At 41.0% G+C, this 23387-nt stretch overlaps 1 protein-coding gene across 1 annotated transcript in view; it reads left to right on the top strand.

Moving 5' to 3' along the window:
• COG5 (component of oligomeric golgi complex 5) overlaps window positions 1-23387 on the top strand; it is a 370238-nt gene that overhangs the window by 345889 nt on the left and 962 nt on the right. Inside the window, exons 20-22 of the mRNA XM_003268142.3 lie at window positions 15707-15833; window positions 16325-16404; window positions 23318-23387. The exon at window positions 23318-23387 is cut by the window's right edge and continues 962 nt beyond it. Of these exons, the coding sequence (XP_003268190.2) occupies window positions 15707-15833; window positions 16325-16404; window positions 23318-23387 (277 nt within the window). The remainder of the gene's footprint in view (window positions 1-15706; window positions 15834-16324; window positions 16405-23317) is intronic.

Below are 23387 nucleotides of genomic sequence, written 5' to 3'. Positions count from 1 at the left end.
GAATGATGCCTATATCTGTCTCAGGATACCACTGATGTTAGATGTGGACATAGGAGCAGCAGGATTTTTATCTTACTTTACTTCATGATTGGCCTTAACAAGCTGTCAGAAGACTGACAGCTGCATAGCTATGAGTCGTTTAAATGTGAATCTTGCTGAGTAGAAAAGCAGTTTTTTTTTTAATGAGACCTAATAGTTGGCAAATTAACACTACCTTCTGCCTGTAAAGTTTACCCTTGAAAGTGCTGCTATATTTAGAATATTATCCTCTGAGAATGATATTGTGGCATTTGGTGTATCTGCATTTTATAACACCTTATTTCTTTTTGTTTCATAAAGCACTTTAGATGGTTATTTATTTTTTAACTTACTAGTGTTTAAAATTCCACCTGAAATCAGGGAGAAGGGAGTGCTCAAGCTGTGTTCTTTCAGCCTCTTAAAACAAGCACCCAAAACAAAATGTCTGTGTTTGATGTTTACAGGTAATTATGACAGTGATGCACAATACAGAATCAAATCTAGTTTTGCTTTTCATGGATTTTTTGACAGTCCTGTTAAAAGGGACAGGTGAGGCTGGACGTGGTGGCTCACGCCTGTAATCCCAGCACTTTTGAAGGCCGAGGTGGGCGGATCACAAGGTTAGGAGTTTGAGACCAGTCTGGCAAGCATAGTGAAATCCTGTCTCTATAAAAATACAAAAATTAGCTGGGCATAGTGCCGTGCGCCCCTGTAATCCTGTAAGCCACCTCAGAAGGCTGAGGCAGGAGAATTGCTTGAATCCAGGAGGCAGAGGTTGCAGTGGGCCAAGATAATGCCATTGCACTCCAGCTTGGGCGACAGAGCGAGACTCCATCTCAAAAAAAAAAAAAGGTGGGGGGACAGGTGATTACCCAGAAGATTCCATTTTAAAATGAGCTGGTTCTTACCAGGCCTGGCTTAGACAGGCATCTCAGCCAGAAACCTCTGTGTGGGCTGGGCTGCTAGACATGCTGTTATGCGCATGTACTGTTCAGATTGTTTCCCTCTCCTTGTCTGTCTTCCTCCTTGTCCTTCCCCTTCTGCCCTTCTTTCCTTCCTTGTATCATTTACAGTTTGCATCAAGAATATATTGGAGGAAAATAAAAATGTAAATATTCAAACCATAAAACTAACTTAGATTGCTATAGATAAGTTTCAAACTTGGCTTTAAACTTCATGAAGCCAAAGATAAGAGAGAAACAGAATCAGCTATCTCATTCTCATTATCAGAAGGAAGAAAATGTATCAATTCCTAAGAGAAAGTTAAGCATCTTTTTTTTTTTTTTTTTTTTTTTTTGAGACGGAGTCTCACTCTGTCACCCAGGCTGGAGTGCAGTGGCATGATCCCGGCTCACTGCAAGCTCTGCCTCCCAGGTTCATGCCATTCTCCTGCCTCAGCCTCTCTAGTGGCTGGGACTACAGGCGCCCGCCACCATGCCCGGCTAATTTTTTGTATTTTTAGTAAAAATGGGGTTTCACCGTGTTAGCCAGGATGGTCTCAATCTCCTGACCTCATGATCTGCCCACATCGACCTCCCAAAGTGCTGGGATTACAGGTGTGAGCTACCACACCTGGCTGAGAAAGTTAAGCATTTCTTGGCACTTAATTCTAAAGTACTTATAAGGATTTTTATATAGAGAGCTTCATACAGGAAGTACTAAGAGATGGGAGGACCAAAATTCTTGATCACCTTCCTGTTGTGGAGGTAGTATAGGATTCCATATGGCTGCTTTTCGTTAACAATCAAGGACTGTCATATAGGACTGAACCCCACCCCCATCCCCGGGGTCTTCTCACATCGTAAACTAGGGTTCAAGATGAACCCTACTCTGTCACATGGCATGAGCAAAGAATGGGCTCTAATGAAGAAAGGGAAAACTCACAGGACCAATGTACTGCTGAACACGACAACCAGGGACAGCAGGACAGAAGTGAGGGCATGAAGCCAGGTGCAGTGGCTCATGCCTGTAATCCCAGCACTTTGGGAGGCCAAGGCGGGCAGATCACTTGAGGTCAGGAATTTGAGACCAGCCTGACCAACATAGTGAAACCCCGTCTCTACTAAAAATACAAAAATTAGCTGGGCGTGATGGCAGGCACCTGTCATCAGCTACTTGGGAAGCTGAGGCAGGAGAATCGCTTGAACCTGGGAGGCAGAGGTTGCAGTGAGCTGAGATTGCACCACTGCATTCCAGCCTGGGCGACAAAGCTAGACTCTGCCTCAAAAAAAAAAAAAAAAAAGAAGAAGTGAAGGCATGAGTCTGGCTATCCTTTGCATCCCTCAAAGTCCCCTTTCAGGGCCTGGGCACACCAGACCTACAATATGAACTTGTGACCCAATGGAGGGACTTCTTATTACACTTTTTGCCTGCAATAGCTCAAACATGAGAGCAGCCTCATCACAATGAGCAGGTTAGAATCATGGGCTGGATTTGAAGTTTAGGGAGCTGTCTGGGAATGTCAGCTGCTCAGCATCCAGGGACCATAGGGCTGCAAGATATTTCAGCTTTTTCTGTTGGGGACAAATAGTGACCAGTCTATGGAGAGCAGAACTGAGGCATAGCCTCGTTCATCATTCCAACCCAGAGTCAGTTTCCAGAGGCCTTTAAGACAACACTACCAATTACCCCGGAGGAACTTAAGGTCACACCATGTGAAAATAATTCCAAAAGAGACTGTGATTATATGCTTCAAGTAGCTAAGTGACTAGAGGTCCATTTTGACCCAAAGATAGAATTTGGAGTACCCAGAGAGGTGATAATTGTATGACCTTCAAATGGTGCTCCTGTACACATTAGTTTTCTCAGACAGGTTTTTCTATACAAGTTGTTGACAGTTCAAAATTGAACATACGCAAATCAATATATGTAATCCAGCATATAAACAGAACCAAAGACAAAAACCACATGATTATCTCAATAGATGCAGAAAAGGCCTTTGACAAAATTCAACAACCCTTCATGCTAAAAACTCAATAAATTAGGTATTGATGGGACGTATCTCAAAATAATAATAGCTATCTGTGACAAACCCACAGCTAGTATCATACTGAATGGGCAAAAACTGGAAGCATTCCCCTTGAAAACTGGCACAAGACAGGGATGCCCTCTCTCACCACTCATATTCAACATAGTGCTGGAAGTTCTGGACAGGGCAATCAGGCAGGAGAAGGAAATAAAGGGTATTCAATTAGGAAAAGAGGAAGTCAAATTGTCCCTGTTTGCAGATGACATGACTGTATATCTATAAAACCCCATCGTCTCAGCCCAAAATCTCCTTAAGCTGATTAGCAACTTCAGCAAAGTCTCAGGATACAAAATCAATGTACAAAAATCACAAGCATTCTTGTACACCAATCACAGACAAACAGAGAGCCAAATCATGAGTGAACTCCCATTCACAATTGCTTCAAAGAGAATAAAATACCTAGGAATCCAACTTACAAGGGATGTGAAGGACCTCTTCAAGGAGAACTACAAACCACTGCTCAGTGAAATAAAAGAGGATACAAACAAATGGAAGAACATTCCATGATCATGGGTTGGAAGAATCAATATCGTGAAAATGGTCATACTGCCCAAGGTAATTTGTAGATTCAATGCCATCCCCATCAAGCTACCAATGACTTTCTTCACAGAATTGGAAAAAACTAAAGTTCATATGGAACCAAAAAAGAGCCCGCATCTCCAAGTCAATCCTAAGCCAAAAGAACAAAGCTGGAGGCATCACGCTACCTGACTTCAAACTATACTACAAAGCTACAGTAACCAAAACAGCATGGTACTGGTACCACAACAGAGACATAGATCAATGGAACAGAACAGAGCCCTCAGAAATAATGCCGCATGTCTACAACTATCTGATCTTTGACAAACCTGAAAAAAACAAGCAATGGGGAAAGGATTCCCTATTTAATAAATGGTTCTGGGAAAACTGGCTAGCCATATGTAGAAAGCTGAAACTGGATCCCTTCCTTGCACCTTATACAAAAATTAATTCAAGATGGATTAAAGACTTAAATGTTAGACCTAAAACCATTAAAATCCTACAAGAAAACCTAGGCAATACCATTCAGGATATAGGCATGGGCAAGGACTTCATGTCTAAAACACCAAAAGCATTGGCAACAAAAGCCAAAATTGACAAATGGGATCTAATTAAACTAAAGAGCTTCTGCACAGCAAAAGAAACTACCATCAGAGTAAACAGGCAACCTACAGAATGGGAGAAAATTTTTGCAACCTACTCATCTGACAAAGGGCTAATATCCAGAATCTACAATGAACTCAAACAAATTTACAAGAAAAAAACAACCCCATCTAAAAGTGGACGAAGGACATGAACAGACACTTCTCAAAAGAAGACATTTATGCAGCCAAAAAACACATGAAAAAATGCTTATCATCACTGGCCATCAGAGAAATGCAAATCAAAACCACAGTGAGATACCATCTCACACCAGTTAGAATGGCCATCATTAAAAAGTCAGGAAACAACAGGTGCTGGAGAGGATGTGGAGAAATAGGAACACTTTTACACTGTTGGTGGACTGTAAACTAGTTCATCCATTGTGGAAATCAGTGTGGCGATTCCTCAGGGATCTAGAACTAGAAATACCATTTGACCCAGCCATCCCATTACTGGGTATATACCCAAAGGACTATAAATGATGCTGCTATAAAGACACATGCACACGTATGTTTATTGCGGCACTATTCACAATAGCAAAGACTTGGAACCAACCCAAATGTCCAACAACAATAGACTGGATTAAGAAAATGTGGCACATACACACCATAGAATACTATGCAGCCATAAAAAATGATGAGTTCATGTCCTTTGTAGGGACATGGATGAGACTGGAAAACATCATTCTCAGTAAACTATCGCAAGGACAAAAACCCAAACACCACATGTTCTCACTCATAGGTGGGAATTGAACAATGAGAACTCATGGACACAGGAAGGGGAACATCACACTCCAGGGACTGTTGTGAGGTGGGGGGAGGGGGGAGGGACAGCATTAGGAGATATACCTAATGCTAAATGACGAGTTAATGGGTGCAGCAAAACAACATGGCACATGTATACATATGTAACAAACCTGCACATTCTGCACATGAACCCTAAAACCTAAAGTATAATAATAAAAAAAAAATTGTACTTTCTCTAGAGGTCTTTGTTTCTGTATATACTGATTATGTGAATCAGCATAGCTGTTCTAGAAACAGGATGAGTAGTTGCTACAGTTGATATTCTAAAAGAGGCTGCATTGCAGAATTAAGAGCCAGGCTGTCTGGGTTTGAATCCTTGCTTTGCCACTTCTAGCTTTTACTGGATTTCTCTATGCCTCTGTTTACCCATCTGTAAAATGGGGATGTAATAGTACCTAACTCATAGGATTTTTAGAAGAATAAATGAGTTAACATATATTTGTTTATTGTATACACTTATGGGGTACAAAGTGATATTGTATGTGTACCATATGGGATGATTAATTCAAACTAAAACATCACCTCAAACAGCATTTTTAGTGATAAGAACATTTGAAATTTATTCTGTTAGCAATTTTGAAATGTATTATGCATTCCTACCAACTATGGTCATCATGTTGTGCAGTAGATTTCAAAAACCATCTTCCTCCTGTCTAACTGTAACTTTGTACCGTTTAACTAAAACCTCCCCATTTCCTCCCCCCCTTAGCCTCTGGTAACTACCATTCTGTTCTCTGCCTCTATGAGTTCTATTGTTTAAGATCCCACAAATAAGTGAGACCGTGTGGTATTCGTGTTTCTGTCTGGTTTATTTAACTTAACATAATGTCCTCCAGGCTCATCCATGTTGTCGAATGACAGGATTTCCTTCTTTTTGAAGGCTGAATAGTATTCTGTTTTGTATATATGTCATATTTTCTTTATCTACTCATCCATTGATAGACACTTAGATTGATTCCATAATTGGCTATTGTAAATAATGCTGCAGTGAGCATAGAAGTGCGCCATCTGTTCAACATGCCAATTTCAAGTCTTTAGGATATGCACTCAAGTGGGATTGCTAAGTCATACTGTAATTCTATTTTTAGTTTTTTGAGGAACTGCCATACAGTTTTCCAAAATGGTTGTATTAATTTACATTCCCACCAACAGTGTACAAGGGTTCCCTTTTCCCCCACACTCTCATCACAGTCTTTCATTTTTTTAAATAATAGCCATTCTGACAGGTGTGAGGTGATATCTCATTGTGGTTTTAATTTGCATTTTCCTTATGATTAGTGATGTTGAGCATTTTTTCATGTATCTGTTGGTCATTTATATGACTTTTTTTGAGAAACATCTATTCAGGTTTTTTGCACATTTTTAAATTGGGTGGTTTTCTTGCCATTTTTGTGTTCCTTATAGATTTTGAATGTTAGCTTCTTATCAGATGTATGGCTTTCTTCTAATCGATCAGTTGTCTTTTTACTCTCATTATTTCTTTTGCTGTGCAGAAGCTTTTTACTTTAATATAATCCCATTTGCCTATTTTTTCTTTTATTGTCTCAGCTTTTGGGATCAAATCCAAAAAGTTAACCTCCCACACCAGTGTCATGGAAGTTCCCCCTATGTTTTCTTTCTTCTAGTTTTTTTACAGTTTCAAGTCCTTTCAAGACCACACCTTGACTTTTATCCATTTTGAATTGATTTTTTATATGGTATGACTCAAGGGTCCAAATTATTCTTCTTTAGGTGGATATCCAGTTGTCCCAACACCCTTTATTGGAGAGGCTGTCATTTTCCTGTTGTGTTTTCTTGGCACCTTTGTTGAAAATCAATTGACTGTAAATGGGTAGGTTCATTTATGGGCTGTATGTTCTGTTCTATTGCTTAGTGTTTCTATTTATATGGCAGTACCATGCTGTTCTAATTGCTATGTAGCTCTGTAATATAGTTTAAAATTAGGTAGTGATACCTCCAGTTTTGTTATTTTTACTTATGATTGCCACAGCTAATCCGGGATTTTTATGGTTCCATATGAATTTTAGGATTATGTTTTCTATTTCTGGGGAAAAAGACGTTGGAATTTTCATAGGGATTGCATTGAATCTCCAGATTGGTTTGGATAGTATGGACATTTTAACAATATTAATTCTTTCAGTCCGTGAACACAAAATAGCTTTCCATTTATTTTTGTCATTTTATTTCATCAATATTTTACAGTTTTTAGTGTACAAATCTTTCACTTCCTTGGTTAAATTTATTCCTAAGTACATTTATTCCTAAGTATTTTACATTCTTGTAGCTATTATATGTAGGTATTTTCTTGATTTCCTTTTCAGATCATTCATTGTTATTGATTAGATTTGTCTTAATTTTGTATCCTGGGACCTTATTCCTTTATTAGTTCTGTCTTTTGGTGGTATCTTTTTGGTTTTGGATATGTAAGATAATATCATATGCAAACAGGTAATATTTCATGTCTTTCTTTTCTATTTGAGTGCCTTTACTTTCTTTCTCTTGCCTAATTGCTCTGACAAAGACCTCCAGTAGGATAATGAATAAAAGTGCTTGCTGACAGTGGACATCTTTGTCTTGTTCCTGATCTTAGAGGAAAAGCTTTCAACTTTTCACCATTGAGTATAATGTTAGCTGTAGGCTTATTGTATGTGGCCGTTAATTTGTTGAGAGTTTTTATTATAAAAGGGTGTTGAATTTTGTCAAATGCTTTTTCCGCATCTAATAAAATGATGATATGGTTTTTGTCTTTTGTTCTGCTGATATGATACATCACATTTATTGATGTATATATGTAGACACATCCTTGCATTTCTCCCAGGAAGAAATCTCATTTGATCATTGTGAATAATTCTCTTAATGTGCCATATAATTGGGTTTGTTAGTAGTTTGTTGAGGATTTTGTATCTTCATATCTATGTTCATCAAGGATATTGTCCTGTAAGTTTCTTTTATGTCGTTTTGTGGCTTTAGTATCAGGGCCTCCTAAAAGTAGCTTGGAAGTATTCCTTCCTTTTTGATTTTTGTGGGCGAGTGTGAGAAGGATTAGTATTAGCTCTTCTTTAAACCTTTTATAGAATTCACCTGCGGAGCCATCAGGTCCTGGGCTTTTCTTTGATTGGAGACTTTTTATTATGGATCCAATCTCTTTAGTCATTATTGGTCTGCTCAGATTTTCTGTTTCTTCTATTTCTGTTTTCTGTTCCTTCTTGATTCAGTGTTAGTAGATTGTATGTGTCTAGGAATTTTATCCATTTTTTTCTAGTTTACTGAATTTGTGGCCATATAATTTTTCATAGTAATCGCTCATTATCCTTTGTATTTCAGTGGTAGCAGTTGTAATATCTTCTCTTTCATTTCCAATTTGATTTAAGTCTTCTCTTTTTCTTTTTTAGTCTAGTTAAGGGTTTGTCAATTTTGTTTAACTGTTCAAAAAACTCTTTGTTTTGTTGATTTTTTTCCCCTGGTTCTCTAGTCTGTATTTCTGCTCTGATCTTTGAATTGTTTTCCTTCTGCTAACTTTGGGCTTAAATTTGTTCTTCTTTTGTAGTTTCTTGAGGTGTACCATTAGGTTGTTTATTTGAGATGTTTATTTTTATTTAAGTATTTGTTGCTATAAATTTCCTTCTTAGAACTGCTTTTGCTATATCCCATACGTTTCGGTATATTGCATTTCCATTTTCATTTGTTCCAAGATGTTTTTTGATTTCTCTTTTGTTTTCTCCTTTGACTCATTGGTTGTTGAGGAGCATGTTGTTTAATTTCCACATATTTGTGGCATTTCCATGATTTTTCCTATTACTGATGTCTAGTTTCGTACCATTCTGATTAGAAAAGATACTTGATATGATTTCATTTCTCCCAGATTTGTTCAAACTTGGTTTGCGACCTAACATATGACATATCCTGAAGCAAGATACGTGTGCACTTGAGAAGACGTCGATTCCCTTGCTGTTGGATAGAATATGCTGTATATGTCTGTTGGGTCCATTTGGTCTAAAATGTAGTTCAAGTTCATTGTTTCCTTATTAACTTTCTATCTGGATGATCTGCCATTGTTGAAAGTGAGGTATTGAAGTCCCCTACAATTACTGCATTGTAAGTTATTTCTCTCTTTAAATTATTTAATATTTGCTTTACATATTTAGGTGCTCTGATGTTGGGTACAGATATATTTACAGTTGTTATATCCTCTTGATGAATTGACACCTTTATCATGATGGCTTTCTTTGCCTTTTTTTATTGTTTTGAGCTTAAGTCTGTTTTGTCTGATAAAGGGATAGCTAGCCCTGCCTCTCTCAGTTTCCATTTGCATGGAATATCTTTCTTCATACTTTCACTTTTGTTCTTTGTGTCCTTAGAAATGAGTTGAGTCTCGGGCCAGGCACAGTGGCTCACGCCTGTAATCCCAGCACTTTGGGAGGCCGAGGCGGGCGGATCACAAGGTCAGGAGATGGAGACCATCCTGGCTAACACAGTGAAACCTTGTCTCTACTAAAAATACAAAAAATTAGCTGGGCGTGGTGGCAGGCGCCTATAGTCCCAGCTACTCTGGAGGCTGAGGCAGGAGAATGGCGTGAACCCAGGAGGCAGAGCTTGCAGTGAGCTGAGATAGCACCACTGCATTCCAGCCTGGGCTACAAAGCGAGACTCCGTCTCAAAAAAAAAAAAAAAAGAAAAAAAAGAAGTGATTTGACTGTCTTGTAGGCAGCACATATCTGAGTCTTTTTTTGTTTCTTTTGTTTTTTGTTTTTTGTTTTTGAGATGGAGTCTCACTGTGTCGCCCAGGCTGTAAGTGCTGTGGTACAATCTTGGCTCACTGCAAACTCTGCCACCTGGGTTCACGCCATTCTCCTGCCTCAGCCTCCCGAGTAGCTGGGACTACAGGCGCCTGCCACCACACCCAGCTAATTTTTTGTATTTTTAGTATAGATGGGGTTTCACCATTCACAGGATGGTCTCAATCTCCTGACCTTGTGATCTGCCCACCACGGCCTCCCAAAGTGCTGGGATTACAGGCATGAGCCACCACACCCGGCCAGCTGGGTCTTATTTTTTATACATTCAGCCATTTTTTCTTTTACTGGAGATTTTATTGCTCTTAAAATCAAAATAATTATTGATAGGTAAGGACTCAATAATACTAGTTTGTAGTTTGTTCTCTGATTGTTTTGTGGATGCTTTGTTTCCTTGTTCCTCTCTTGCTGTCCTCCTTTGTGGTCTGATTGTTTTCTGTAGTGATATGCTTTGAATTCTATGTATGTTTTGTGTCTCTACTCTAGATTGTTGTTTTGTACTTACCATGAGGCTTCCAAAAACCATATACTAATAACAGGATATTTCAAGCTGATAACACTGAATTGTGATAACTTACAACAACTCTACATTTTTATTCCCCTTCCTTACACATTTTAATATTTTGATGTCAAAATATACATCATTTTGTAATTTGTATCCCTAATTTGGGCTATACTTTTTTTTCTTTTTTTTTTTTTTGAGCCAGAGTCTCGCTCCATCACCCAGGCTGGGGTGCAGTGGTGCAATCTTGGCTCACTACAATCACCACCTCCCAGTTCAAGCAATTCTTGTGATTCAGCCTCCTAAGTAGCTGGGACCACAGGTGTACACCACCATGCCTGGCTAATTTTTGTATTTTTGGTAAAGACAGGGTTTTGCCATATTGACCAGGCTGGTCTGGAACTTCTGGCCCCAAGTGGTCCGCCCACCTCAGCCTTCCAAAGTACTGGGATTACAGGCATAAGTCACTGCGCCTGGCCTTGAGCTATAATTTTAATAATTTTTAACTTCATATTAGATATAAAATTATTTTACAGACCACTATTACAGTTCTAGGTTTTTCTGAGTATGACTCTATATTATTTATAGCATTGATTTTTGTGTTTTCATATATTTTATTAATTAGCAGCCTTTTATATCAGCTTAGAGAACTCCATTTAGCAATTTCAATAGGCAGGCCTACTGCTGATGAACTCCATTAGCTTTTGCTTGGGAAAGTTTTTATTTCTTTCTCATTTCTGAAGGATAGCTTTTTTGGTTAGCAGCACTTTAAATATATCATCTCATTTTATGCTGCCCCAGCAGGGTGTTTGCTGAGAATCCTCTAGTAGCCATATTGCAAGTTCTTTGTATGTGACAAGTTTCTTCTTGCTGCTCTCAATTTTTTTGTCCTTTATTTTTGACAGTTTGTTATGAGTCTTGGTGAACTCCTCTTTGGGTTGAATTTTTAGTACAAGTCTACAGCTAAAAAGATGGATTAGGCCAGGCGTGGTGGCTCACACTTGTAATCCCAGCACTTTGGGAGGCCGAGGCGGGTGGATCACGAGGTCGGGAGGTCGAGACCACGGTGAAACCCCATCTCTACTAAAAATACAAAAAAATTAGCCGGGCATTGTGGCGGGCGACTGTAGTCCCAGCTACTCGGAGAGGCTGAGGCAGGAGGATGGCGTGAACCTGGGAGGCGGAGCTTGCAGTGAGCCGAGATTGCGCCACTGCACTCCAGCCTGGGCAACAGAGCGAGACTCTGTCTCAAAAAAAATAAAAATAAAAATAAAAAAATAAAAAAATAAAAGATGGATTAAAGACTTACATGTTAGACCTAAAACCATAAAAACCCTAGAAGAAAACCTAGGCATTACCATTCAGGACATAGGCATGGGCGAGGACTTCATGTCTAAAACACCAAAAGCAATGGCAACAAAAGCCAAAATTGACAAATGGGATCTAATTAAACTAAAGAGCTTCTGCACAGCAAAAGAAACTACCAGCAGAGTGAACAGGCAACCTACAAGATGGGAGAAAATTTTTGCAACCTAATCATCTGACAAAGGGCTAATATCCAGAATCTACAATGAACTCAAACAAATTTACAAGAAAAAAACAAACAACCCCATCAAAAAGTGGGCGAAGGACGTGAACAGACACTTCTCAAAAGAAGACATTTATGCAGCCAAAAAACACATGAAAAAATGCTTATCATCACTGGCCATCAGAGAAATGCAAATCAAAACCACAATGAGATACCATCTTACACCAGTTAGAATGGCAATCATTAAAAGTCAGGAAACAACAGGTGCTGGAGAGGATGTGGAGAAATAGGAACACTTTTACACTGTTGGTGGAACTGTAAACTAGTTCAACCATTGTGGAAGTCAGTGTGGCGATTCTTCAGGGATCTAGAACTAGAAATACCATTTGACCCAGCCATCCCATTACTGGGTATATACCCAAAGGACTATAAGTCATGCTGCTATAAAGACACATGCACACGTATGTTTATTGTGGCACTATTCACAATAGCAAAGAGTTGGAACCAACCCAAATGTCCAACAACGATAGACTGGATTAAGAAAATGTGGCACATATACACCATGGAATACCATGCAGCCATAAAAAATGATGAGTTCATGTCCTTTGTAGGGACATGGATGAAACTGGAAAACATCATTCTCAGTAAACTATCTCAAGGACAAAAAACCGAACACTGCATGTTCTCACTCATAGGTGGGAATTGAACAATGAGAACACATGGACACAGGAAGGGGAACATCACACTCCGGGGACTATTGTGGGGTGGGGGGAGTGGGGAGGGACAGCATTAGGAGATATACCTAATGCTAAATGACGAGTTAATGGGTGCAGCACACCAACATGGCACATGTATACATATGTAACAAACCTGCACATTGTGCACATGTACCCTAAAACTTAAAAGTATAATAATAATAAAAGAAAATTTAAAAAACTTGCTATTTAATTTTTCAGTTCAGTTGTTGTTGTCTCCATTTCCAGGATTTCTATTTGGTTTTTGTTATAGTTTCTGTTTTTCTGTCAGATTTCTCATTTTGTTCATATATTGTGTTCCAGATTGCATTTAACTTGTTATTTTTATATTCTTGTAGTTTGCTGAACTTCCTTAAGAGGATTGTTGTGTATTTTTTGTTAGTCATTCCATAGATGTCCATCTCTTTAGGGTCCATTATTAGAGCTTTATTAATTTCTTTTGGTGGTATCATTATTCCCCTAAGTCTTCATAATCTTCATGTCCTTGTATTGATGTCTGTGCATTTGAGGAGACAGCCACCTCTTCTGTCCTTTAGAGGTGTTCTTTAGCATAGATTTAACTTCGTTATTTATTTTAGCCTGTGATTCTGGATGAGCCAGCTGATATCAACCCCAGGGAGGCAGAGCTTGCTGTCAGTTTCACTAGTTGGCTGGGTCTCTGACTTTGCTCTGAGTTTGGATGCGGCTGCTGGCTGAGCTTCACCTTCCAGCAAGACTACTGGCTGGCCTCTGCAATCAGGCGGAGCTGCTGGCTGGGAACTGTGATGGCTTCTGATATCTGGCAGGGTCACAAAGTGTATTTCCCTGTTGGGGAGTATTGCTATTTGGGTTATGCAGTTGGGCAGGTCGGCAGGCTGGGCTCTAGGTTTAGATGGATCACTGTTCTAGACAGGTCCAGAGGTTATGCTCCATAGTCCTTGCCTGGGCTGGACCATGGGATGGGCTCTGACACTGGGTGGAGCCACTGTTTGGCGCTGCTGTTTGGACTTCAGGGTTTGGGCAAGTCTAGCCCCTGTTCTCTGCAAAAAATGCACTGTGGTGGGCATCTCTTTTCCTGGGTAGGGCCTTGGGGTGGGCTCTGAGGCTGGGCATAGAGGCTCGTTTTCTAGGGACTCAAGCCAGATTGAACTTCTTGTTCAGCTTCTGGGAGCAGCCGACTCAGCTCTGCAGGTAGGGTAGACCATTAGCTGATCTCTCTGATCAGGTGCCACTGCTGGCAGGAACACAGAGCTACCACCCAGATCTGCACACCAGTCACTGCAAACTCCACCTTCTTGATTTGTTTGACAGCAGGGGATCTTGCCCTGCTGTTACTGCAGTATTCCCTTTGAGGCAAGACAGTCATGGGCTTCCTTCTAAAGCACCTCAGAATGCTAGGGAAGCTAGATCTCTGCTTTCAGTTCTCTTTTCCTCTGTAGAAAACGTGGGCTTAGCAGAATCCCCCCTATGGCTCTGTGCTGACTTGGAGGAGTGGGAGGAGTGATATGGTCAAGGTGAAACCATGCCTCTTACTCTTCTATTGCAGTTTTTATATGGTTCTGTGTTCTGTGTAGGTGTTTCAGTCTCATTCGCAAGTTTTAGGGTCTTCACAAAGATGTTCTTGGCTGTGGATAATTGTTAGTTGGATTTTCTGTGGGTGGGCAATGAAGCCAGGAAGTTCCTATTCTACCATCTTGCTAACTTCACCCTCTATAAAGCTTTAAACTGTGTCTGACACACTGTAGGTGCTATATTTGTTAGCTCTTGCTACTGTTGATGATGAGAATTATGTTAAAACTAGGAGCTTTTACCTAGATGAACACAATGTCATCCACACAGAGGACTTACAGAGATGCCTACAAACAAATCTGAAATATTCTCAGCAAAGTTTTCATATTTGTTTAGATACTTGAATGATTGCCTAAAGCTCTGCAGCATTGAACACTGTGAAATTATTTGGGCCTTGCAGATTTTCAAGGCAGGTACATCACGTTTTCACTGTGGCCATAAGACCTTAGTCGTCTTCTCATGGAATGTCTGGTTTGGAGCTTTATGGCTTTCTGGTGATAGACAACATAAATGACTGAAATGCTTCCCCAGTAGCTAAGGAAAATATATTACAACATAATGTTATTTGATAGAGATAGATTTTTACTTGTAGAATAGTTAATATAAAGCCATCTTTACTAATAATAATTCTGTATCTAATGAGAACCAGCTATCTATGGAGAACATTCTTGACTCTTGACCTTACCATTAGTGTAGGGAAGAAGTTTGCTTCTCTATTTTGTACAGGCCTTCATTCATAATTAGAGTAATTAAGTTGGGGTGAAGAAAGACCCCAGGATACAGTGCTGTTTTACATGGTTCAGAATCATTATCTGATCTGTCAAGAGATGTTGCTGCCATCTTACCACTTGGGATTCAATGTCCACAGCTCCACTTCTAATCAGCTCTCATCCATAAGAGCTGAAAGCCAGTAACCGTTCAAATAATTCTTGCCAGCCTTTTGCACAAGGTGATATATAATTGGTAGTGGAATGGATTTGCCTGCATGCTCCTTCTATAAAATGTGGACAGTGAAACCCAGACATGTAATATAGTATAAGGGAGCAAGCATAAATTTTTGATGGAATGTTCAGCAAAGTAATAACTTTGTATATACAAAGACATATGTGCCTTTTTGAAAAGTTGTGTAGAAAATGTTTGAGTATACCCACATTTGATTATGGTCCAAAGAAGGATTCTATTTTAAATAAAAGCTGAAAGGATTGATGAAGATAAGAATCTGTTAATAACAACTACTTGAAGGCTTTACTTTTATTCTTTGCTTTTAGCCTAGTAATTAGATGAACTTTATAAGGAGCATTTGCTGAGTCCAGTGGATGTCAGACTCATAGACCAATGAACTGGGGGTCAAATGGGAGCTGAAGGGTAGATCAGCCTGTGAGCATGTGGGCATGTGGGGGTGGAGGCGTGTGGGCGTCTCAAGGCTGCATAGGGTGGTTAAGCAGTGGAGGGCTCCTTCAGTAGCCAGTCTAGGAAAAATGCTATTCTACAAGAAGAATGATTCTCCCACCAAATCACCTATTTCAGTATTGAACAGTGTGAAATAACTTCTGTTTTTCTCGTCTAGACCTCTGCTCTTCCAGGCAAGTGAACATGTAGCCAATAGTCCTGCGTTGGGGGATATGATTCCGTTCAGCATCATTATTCAGTTTTTGTTCACGAGAGCACCCGCTGAGCTGAAATCTCCTTTCCAGGTAACAAATAAAGTCAAGCCAGAACCCTTTTGTGACTTCCCATTACCTTTGTGAATCCTGAGTCCCTACTCACTGAATGATTCCTGGCCCGCTGCTGCTTTGTTTAGTTGCTGATGTCTATCTTTGACAGTGAATAGATAATAGAAAAGGAAAACTCCCACTGCTCAGTGTCTTCTTTCTCAGCAGTGCAAAAAATTACCTGATGCATCCAGAATTTACCTTTAATAATGACACAAGTAATTTGTGTTCATAAAGAATTTTTGATGTCAGCCCCATTTTCTTTGCTGACCCACTGTCAATTGGCAAATCTAGAAGGCTCCTTGGTAGTCAGGAAGGTGCACCAAGGCCTGTGCCCCCTTCCCACTTCCCTTGGACAGGTTTTGGGGCAGTTTCACCTTGGGAATATTTGAGAGTGCTTTTCGAACCAGCACTTGCTGCCATTTACTAAAGAACGCGTATGCACTCTCTCTCATTGTGTTTCAACCCTACAGAGGGCAGAGTGGTCCCACGCACGCTTCTCTCAGTGGCTGGATGACCATCCATCTGAAAAGGACAGGCTCCTCCTCATCAGGTAAAGCCAGGTGCTCCAGGGGCACCCATCTGGGCTGGAAGCCCAAGGAGGGTGGGGATGCAGGAGAGGATGAAGGAGCAGTGCCTGGGGGCATGGACACGTGACTGCATCTTCCGGTGGCAGGCCACCTCACTGCCTAGGCACAGGTGCTGGAGCAACCAGCAGTTGGAAATGTTGGCCACAACATCTTTTGCTTTCTTTCATTCCAAACCTTCGTATCCCTGATGTGCAATCCTGTGTCCCATGCAACCCTAAGGACCATGCATTTGTACCTTTGAAAATCATCATCTGCTATGAAAAGTTTTGCCCTAGCTCCACATCTTTTACTTCATTTTCGTGTGCTGCAGTTACTGAATTGGTGGAACACAGATGTGAGTGAACTTTTAAAAATACCCAAGTGCGAAACAGTTCTGAGGAGGAAACAAGGACAACCCAGCAGCCGCTGGGATACCATGGCCCTCCAGTAGTGCCCCATGAATGCATTTACATACATATGCAGGTGCCCTTGCCCACACACCTGCACACACCCCCATGTATCCCAACCATGCCCAGGGTGGGGTGCTTTAACTGTCATACATGGCTTATTAAGCAACACTCTTCCCTGCAACTGCTCTCATCATCACCAGAGACCTCTCAGCCACCAAACATTCCCATTCTTACCTTACCACTCTGTAGCTTTAGCTAGAGTTGACCACCATTTCCTTCTGTAAACTCATAAACTGGGACTCAGCACATTTTTATTGATGCTGAGCTCACATTTTATCAGCATGGTAGGCCCTGGGCCAGGAACCGAGGATACGAAGTAAGCCGAGATATGGCCCTGTCCTCTCAGAGCTTACATTACACCACAGCCATCTGTTTCTGTTCTAACTTCTCTGGCCATTTTTTTTTCTGTGTCATTTGCTGAATTATCTTCTTCTAGCCATTCCTTAAATGCTATCATTTCCCATATTTTGTTCTTCTTGTCCTGCGTCTGCCTTGGTTCCCAGGTGAGCTTGTCCAGACCCGTGCCTCTAGTGCCCCTTCTATACTTAAGAGCCCATAGGTCTGTGACTGCCTATTGATGGGGCCTAGGCCCAGTAAACCTGCTATCATATGTCACCACCCACAGAAATCTCAACCCCAAAATGGTCAAAATAATTCTAATCTTTTCTCTCAAACCTTCTCATTCTCTTATACTCCCTGTCTTGGTTGGGAGGTCACAATCACCTAACTAGCCAAGCCAGAAAACCTTTACATCATCATTCAACTCCTCTATCATCCTTATTCCTCAAACCCACTCTGTTGTGCCTCTAAAATAGCTCTTGAAGTCATTCTCAACTCTCCCAGGGGATCCCAATTCTGTTGGTCTGGGCCCACTGCACCCAGTGATCCTTTGTTAGCCTCCGTGCCAGGTGATGAGTTGAGTTCCCTAAAGCCAGAGTGGGGCTGATATGATGAGGTGGTTCTAAACCACATGTGCACACAAGAATCATTTACACAGCTTGGAAAATTCCTAGTGCCCAGGTCTCTCACCCTTGCCTACCTCAGAATCTCTGGGGTAGGCCTGGTATCAGGATTTCTCTATAGCTCCCCAAGAAGGTCCAGGGTGCAGCCAAGGGCGTGCACCCCTGCCATAGTGGGTCATATTTCAGTTAGGATGAAAGACTGCTGAGGAAGCTATGACAGGTCAGCAGGAAACATCAGCCTGTCAGCTTTGTTTCCAGAAGTGACCCTGAGCCCTCAAGCTTGGTGCCCACATCCTACATGAGCCACTGGCCCTCTGGGCATATGTGTGGATAAAGATTAGCTCGGACTCTGCTCTTTTTCCTTGCTTATCTGTTACTCAGCTATGAACATCTGACAGAAATGGGAGAGGTTACCAGCCCCGGTGAATGTTCCTGGTAAAATCTGCCCTCGGGAAAGGCTTTGGATTTAGGTGAGGAGTTTGGACCTGGGCTAACACAGGGATTTGCAATGTCTGTGTGGATTATTTTTCCTGAGTCCCAAAGAGTCACTCAGCTGCAACACACTTGGTAATCTTAAAAAGAGGATTCAGTTAATTGAACACGTTCATTTTTCTCATCTTAACAAGTTGGTCATTTTTGTCGTCTTAACAAGTTGGAATGAGTTCATCCAAAACAGTTATCCTGCTGTGGGTACATCACAAATCTGTTTTCTTTTGCTTCTCTTTAAAAATGTCTCCTGAGTGATTTCATCAGCAGTGCTGTTGCTAAGCCTATATTTAGCAACTGAAAATCATGCTCAGAAATACTGTCATGCTTTTTTAAAAAGGCATATCCATCCCTCCACACATGGCTGATTGCAGAACCTTCATGCCCTTAGCAAAAAATTGAGCTGTCCTTCAGGGATTCAAAAAAATACTGTACTCCTGATGCACCCCAGGCTCTTGGCAAGGAGGGGACTTTTGTCCTAGAGAATGTTCTTTCTTATGTATTATTGCAAAACAATTTTGTTCTTGCATACTGAAGCATCAGTGGATGAATTTCTTTCCCCTGTAGACAAACTGAGGGTGAGTATTGCTCTTTAAATGTCAGTAAATTTGTTTTAGCTTCTGGGGCAAACCTTGTTGTATACTCATTCTGTTCCTCCCAGCGTAGTATGTTAGGTTGTCATAAAATAGGGCAAATTGAGGATAGTGTAACTACTGCTGCGGAATAAATGGGAAATAGTGAACTATCCTGCCTTCCTGTTTTCTTCTGACACCAGATGCTTTCTGGAGCTTAAATGAATACCAGTCAAGTTCATTTGAAAATCAGAGTAATGACTTACTCATGGGACCAAGTGGTATAAAGGGGGGCAGTTTTATGTGTTCAGCCTGCATCAGGCAGGTGCTCCAGAGACGTGTGCTCCCTCAGATGCAGAGGCAGCCGCCTAGCTCATGCCTGTGGGTAAGTGCTGAATGTGTTTTCAATAAAGATAAAGAATGAGTCTTTGATGGAAAGATTTCTCAAGCTCTGTAACAGTGGTGGGGTTGGCCTCAGATCCGTTTACTCTGGATATTTGCCGTGGAGAGCAACTCTTCTTCTTATGGCCCTCTTTGAGTAGGAGTACACTTTTATGATGTCAAAAATGTTCACAGACCTTATTAGCCTAGTGGTACTTTTATCTACACCATCAGAGAATGTTTGGTGCCATGTGCATCCTTGGATCCCTTGCCCTCTCGCCATGGTCCAGGGTCCACAGTCTGGAAGCCATTCCCTCAGCTTCTCTGTATTTCTGTAGAACTCCCAAGATCTCCGTTGATGGAGGGAAATGTTTCTCCTCCTGGTACCCCTATGTCACTAGCTACCTATCAGTTCTGTGAGTGGAGTGCCTGAAATAGGACCAAGAGGGAGGATGGAACCAGGGAAAAACCTGGGCTTAACTGCTTATTGAGGCTTGTAGTGTATCTTTAAGTCATTTATGCATTTCAGTACTTACTAATCACACTGAATATTTAAATGCCTGACAAAAATCAATGTTGTTTTCTATGAAAACCTCCACTTGGCTAGTTTTTGTCATGTTGAGCAGTGTTGCCATGTTACCACACACCATTCCTCTACTAATCGTGTTTTGTTTTTTCCCAATAAGGATAACCTCAATAATCTACTTATTTTGGTTACAAACCAGAGTTAAGACTGTTACATAACGCTTGGCCTGACTTCCAAGAAAGCTAATGTTTTGCTTAAGCAAATGAAGTAATTTAATAAGTACTCGAAAATCTTGCTGTAATTTCATGTGGGAGGGCAGCTTAATCTTTTTTTCCCCATACTTCTGATGGTGTTTTGATGACTACCCAAAAATCTAACCAAACTCATTTCTGATCTTTCTTCTCCATATTGTGTAACTTACGTGATGTCTTATCCTTTTAAATGCCAACGAAACTAAGTTGATTTTTGTCCATCAAATATATCTAATCCATTCACTATGAAATGATTATAGTTCCTGTGAATTTAAACACTTCTTATACCTTCTTATTCCAGAATAAGACACCTCGGTGTCTTAAAGACAGATGAGCCCTTGGGGATTTCTTTACGGTGTATGATTCTGTAGGGACTACATTTGGGGAGTGGAGACAATTTCCCAGGATGGCATACCAACTAGAAGCATATTACTAGAAGCAGCAAGTTTTTTTCAGAGACACGTATCTCCATTCAGGGTCAGCTCTGGTTGAACTAAGGCATCTCACAAAACATTGTTCTCTAAGAGCACTAAATACCATCTTGCATGCCAGTTGAGAGTGGTATGTTAGCTGGGACTTGAAACTGGGTATGTGAGCTGAGTAATGGTATGAACTTACATGTTATTTGAAACAGCTACACATCTTCTGGCTCACGCCTGTAATCCCAGCCCTTTGGGAAGCCGAGGCGGGCGGATCACGAGGTCAAGAGATTGAGACCATCCTCGCCAACACGGTGAAACCCCGTCTCTATTAAAAATACAAAAAAATTTGCCGGGTGCAATGGCAGGCGCCTGTAGTCCCAGCTACTCGGGAGGCTGAGGCAGGAGAATGGCGTGAACCCGGGAGGCGGAGCTTGCAGTGAGCCGAGATCGCAGCACTGCACTCCAGCCTGGGCGACAGAGCAAGACTCCATCTCAAAAAAAAGCTACACTTCCTCAGTAAGGGCTTGCCTATCCCCCTACATACCTGATTTAAAGTACTCCTGCCCTGACCAGAGCATGGAGCCAGCCTTCAGGGATTCCAGAATGCCGGATCCTACTGAGTCAAGGCTGTTGATAAAGAAGTTAGATCGTTTCACAAACCTGTGTGACTCCAAGATGGTTTCCATTCTTTCCTGCTGCCTGGAGTTAAGAAAGGCTTTTCTTAAAAGGGAGCATTTGGAGCCAAGTCCTAAGAGATAAAGAGCTGCGCAAGAAAGCAAACAAGGAAGGGTATTCTAAGGATAAGGAAGATAATGTGCAAAGTGCTAAGAGAATGTGGCTCTTTAACTGAAACATCCAGTATGGCCAAAGATAAACAGGCCCTTTGGCACCCCCTACTTTGTTAGGCAGAGACAGCTTTATTTCATAGTAATGTATGAACAAACACCCTTGATCTTTCCCTAGGTGGGCAGTCAGGTTGGGCCATACAAATGGGGCAAATATGCTTTGCACATTACTTGGTAACACAAAAATGGAAACTAATGATTTGAGGGTCTTTTTAGGCCACATCAGGCTATCTAAAACCCAGCAGTAGCACAGAGGGCTGGAAGCAGCTTGATGATGAAGCTGGTATTCAGTTGGGTTGAGTCTAGGCACTGACCAGAGCATAGAACCAGCCTTCAGGGATTCCAAAATGCTGGATCCTGCCAAGTCAAGGCCATTGATAGAGAAGTCAGACCTTTCCAGATTTCCTATAAAGAATAGGGCATGGCAAGTGCTGTAATACTTCACGGGGAGATCTCTTGCTGTAATATGGAAGACTGACCAGAACAGGGGAGAAAACAGCAGTAGGATGCTCACCACCTTAAGAGGCTACAGCAATCATTAGGGCAGAAGATAGCAAGGGTTCAAAGTGAAGCAAAGGGGAGAGGAGGGACTGGATGTGGAAATGTGTGTAGCAAATTAATAGGATTTGGTAATTGTTTCGGTGTAGGAGGGGAAAAGAACTTAGAGACCTTAAGTTGATGGAGCCCTTTGTTGAAATAAGGGAAGGCCAACAGAACGTTGCCCCAATTTTTTGACAAGTGAGTTTGAGGGCTACCTGGAAGCAAGTCAGATAAAACTGTCCAGAGGACAGGAAGAAGCAGAGATCAGGAGGGGGAGGTCGAGGGCTGGAACTTCAGAGATGTGAAATCCCTTTACATATGACAGTGGCTGGTGGGATGAAGGGCACTACAAACTGATCAGTGATAGCCAGACTCTGGGGAAGTGTTTTCCCCACAATTCAATGAAAAATCTTGAACGAACCCAATTAGATTAGTATTTTCAGTATTTGAGAGCAAAAAGAAAACCACTTAAGTGCTATTGTATGTGAGCTGAGTAATGGTATTAACTTACATCTTTATACAAATGCTCCAACCTCAAACTGAAATTTTGAAGAAAATATAATTATGACAAAAATGTATTTGTGTACCTGGTACTTAAATAGACCAATAATTAAAAATTAATCTCGTAGCCAGTCTTTTTAGCTCCACTTAAACAGATGATCTGGTTCAGGGACTAACGAACTTTTTCTGTAAAAGAAGGGCCAGATGTATTTCAGACTTTGCAAGCCACATGGTCTCTGCCTCAACTATTCAACTATGCCATTGTGTGACAGCAGCCACAAACAATATATAAATGAACAAGCATCAGGCCAGATTCAGCCTGCAGGCAGTTTGCTAACCCCCAACCTAATCCATGAGATCATAATCATAAATAATGGAATGGTACCACATCCCCTTGATTAAATTCAGACTGCTTCCCGATCATGTATTTTGCCATTACAGCCCAAGAGCACTTATTCTAGTTGTTGGTTGTTCATAGTTCACCAAATAACAGGAATATAATGCATCTACTGGTGTTACCGAATATGCCAAAGGTCCCTATCCCCTTGTAATCTTGAGCGTGCCTTTCAGAGGTGCAGGATGCCCCTCATGAGCTCTGGGAGTAGGCACAAATGCCCATTCCGTTGCAGGTGTCTTCAGCAGGGAAGCAGGGAAAAGGGAAATTGAGAACATATTTACACAGCCAGAGGACTCTGAGTATATGACTAGACCACTAAGAACAATGCAGACTGAAAACATGGTTATAGTTTTTCATACTAAACGTAGTAACCATAGTAACACTACCAGTAAATGAGTGAAGGCTGTTGGTCACTTGGCTTGTGAAACTGAGCATTAACAGTTCCAGAAATGAGCTTATTAATAATTTTTATATATTGGTATCCCCTTATCTGTTTTATGTGATTTATGTAATATTTTGACATTGTTTTCATTTTGGTTTTCAGGGGAGCCCTGGAAGCTTATGTTCAATCAGTGAGAAGTCGAGAAGGCAAAGAATTTGCACCAGTTTATCCC

The sequence above is a fragment of the Nomascus leucogenys genome, chromosome 13 (genome assembly GCF_006542625.1).
Source record: "Nomascus leucogenys isolate Asia chromosome 13, Asia_NLE_v1, whole genome shotgun sequence".
In the NCBI taxonomy this organism is placed as follows: domain Eukaryota; kingdom Metazoa; phylum Chordata; class Mammalia; order Primates; family Hylobatidae; genus Nomascus; species Nomascus leucogenys.
This window is presented reverse-complemented; position numbering and strand designations above follow the sequence as displayed.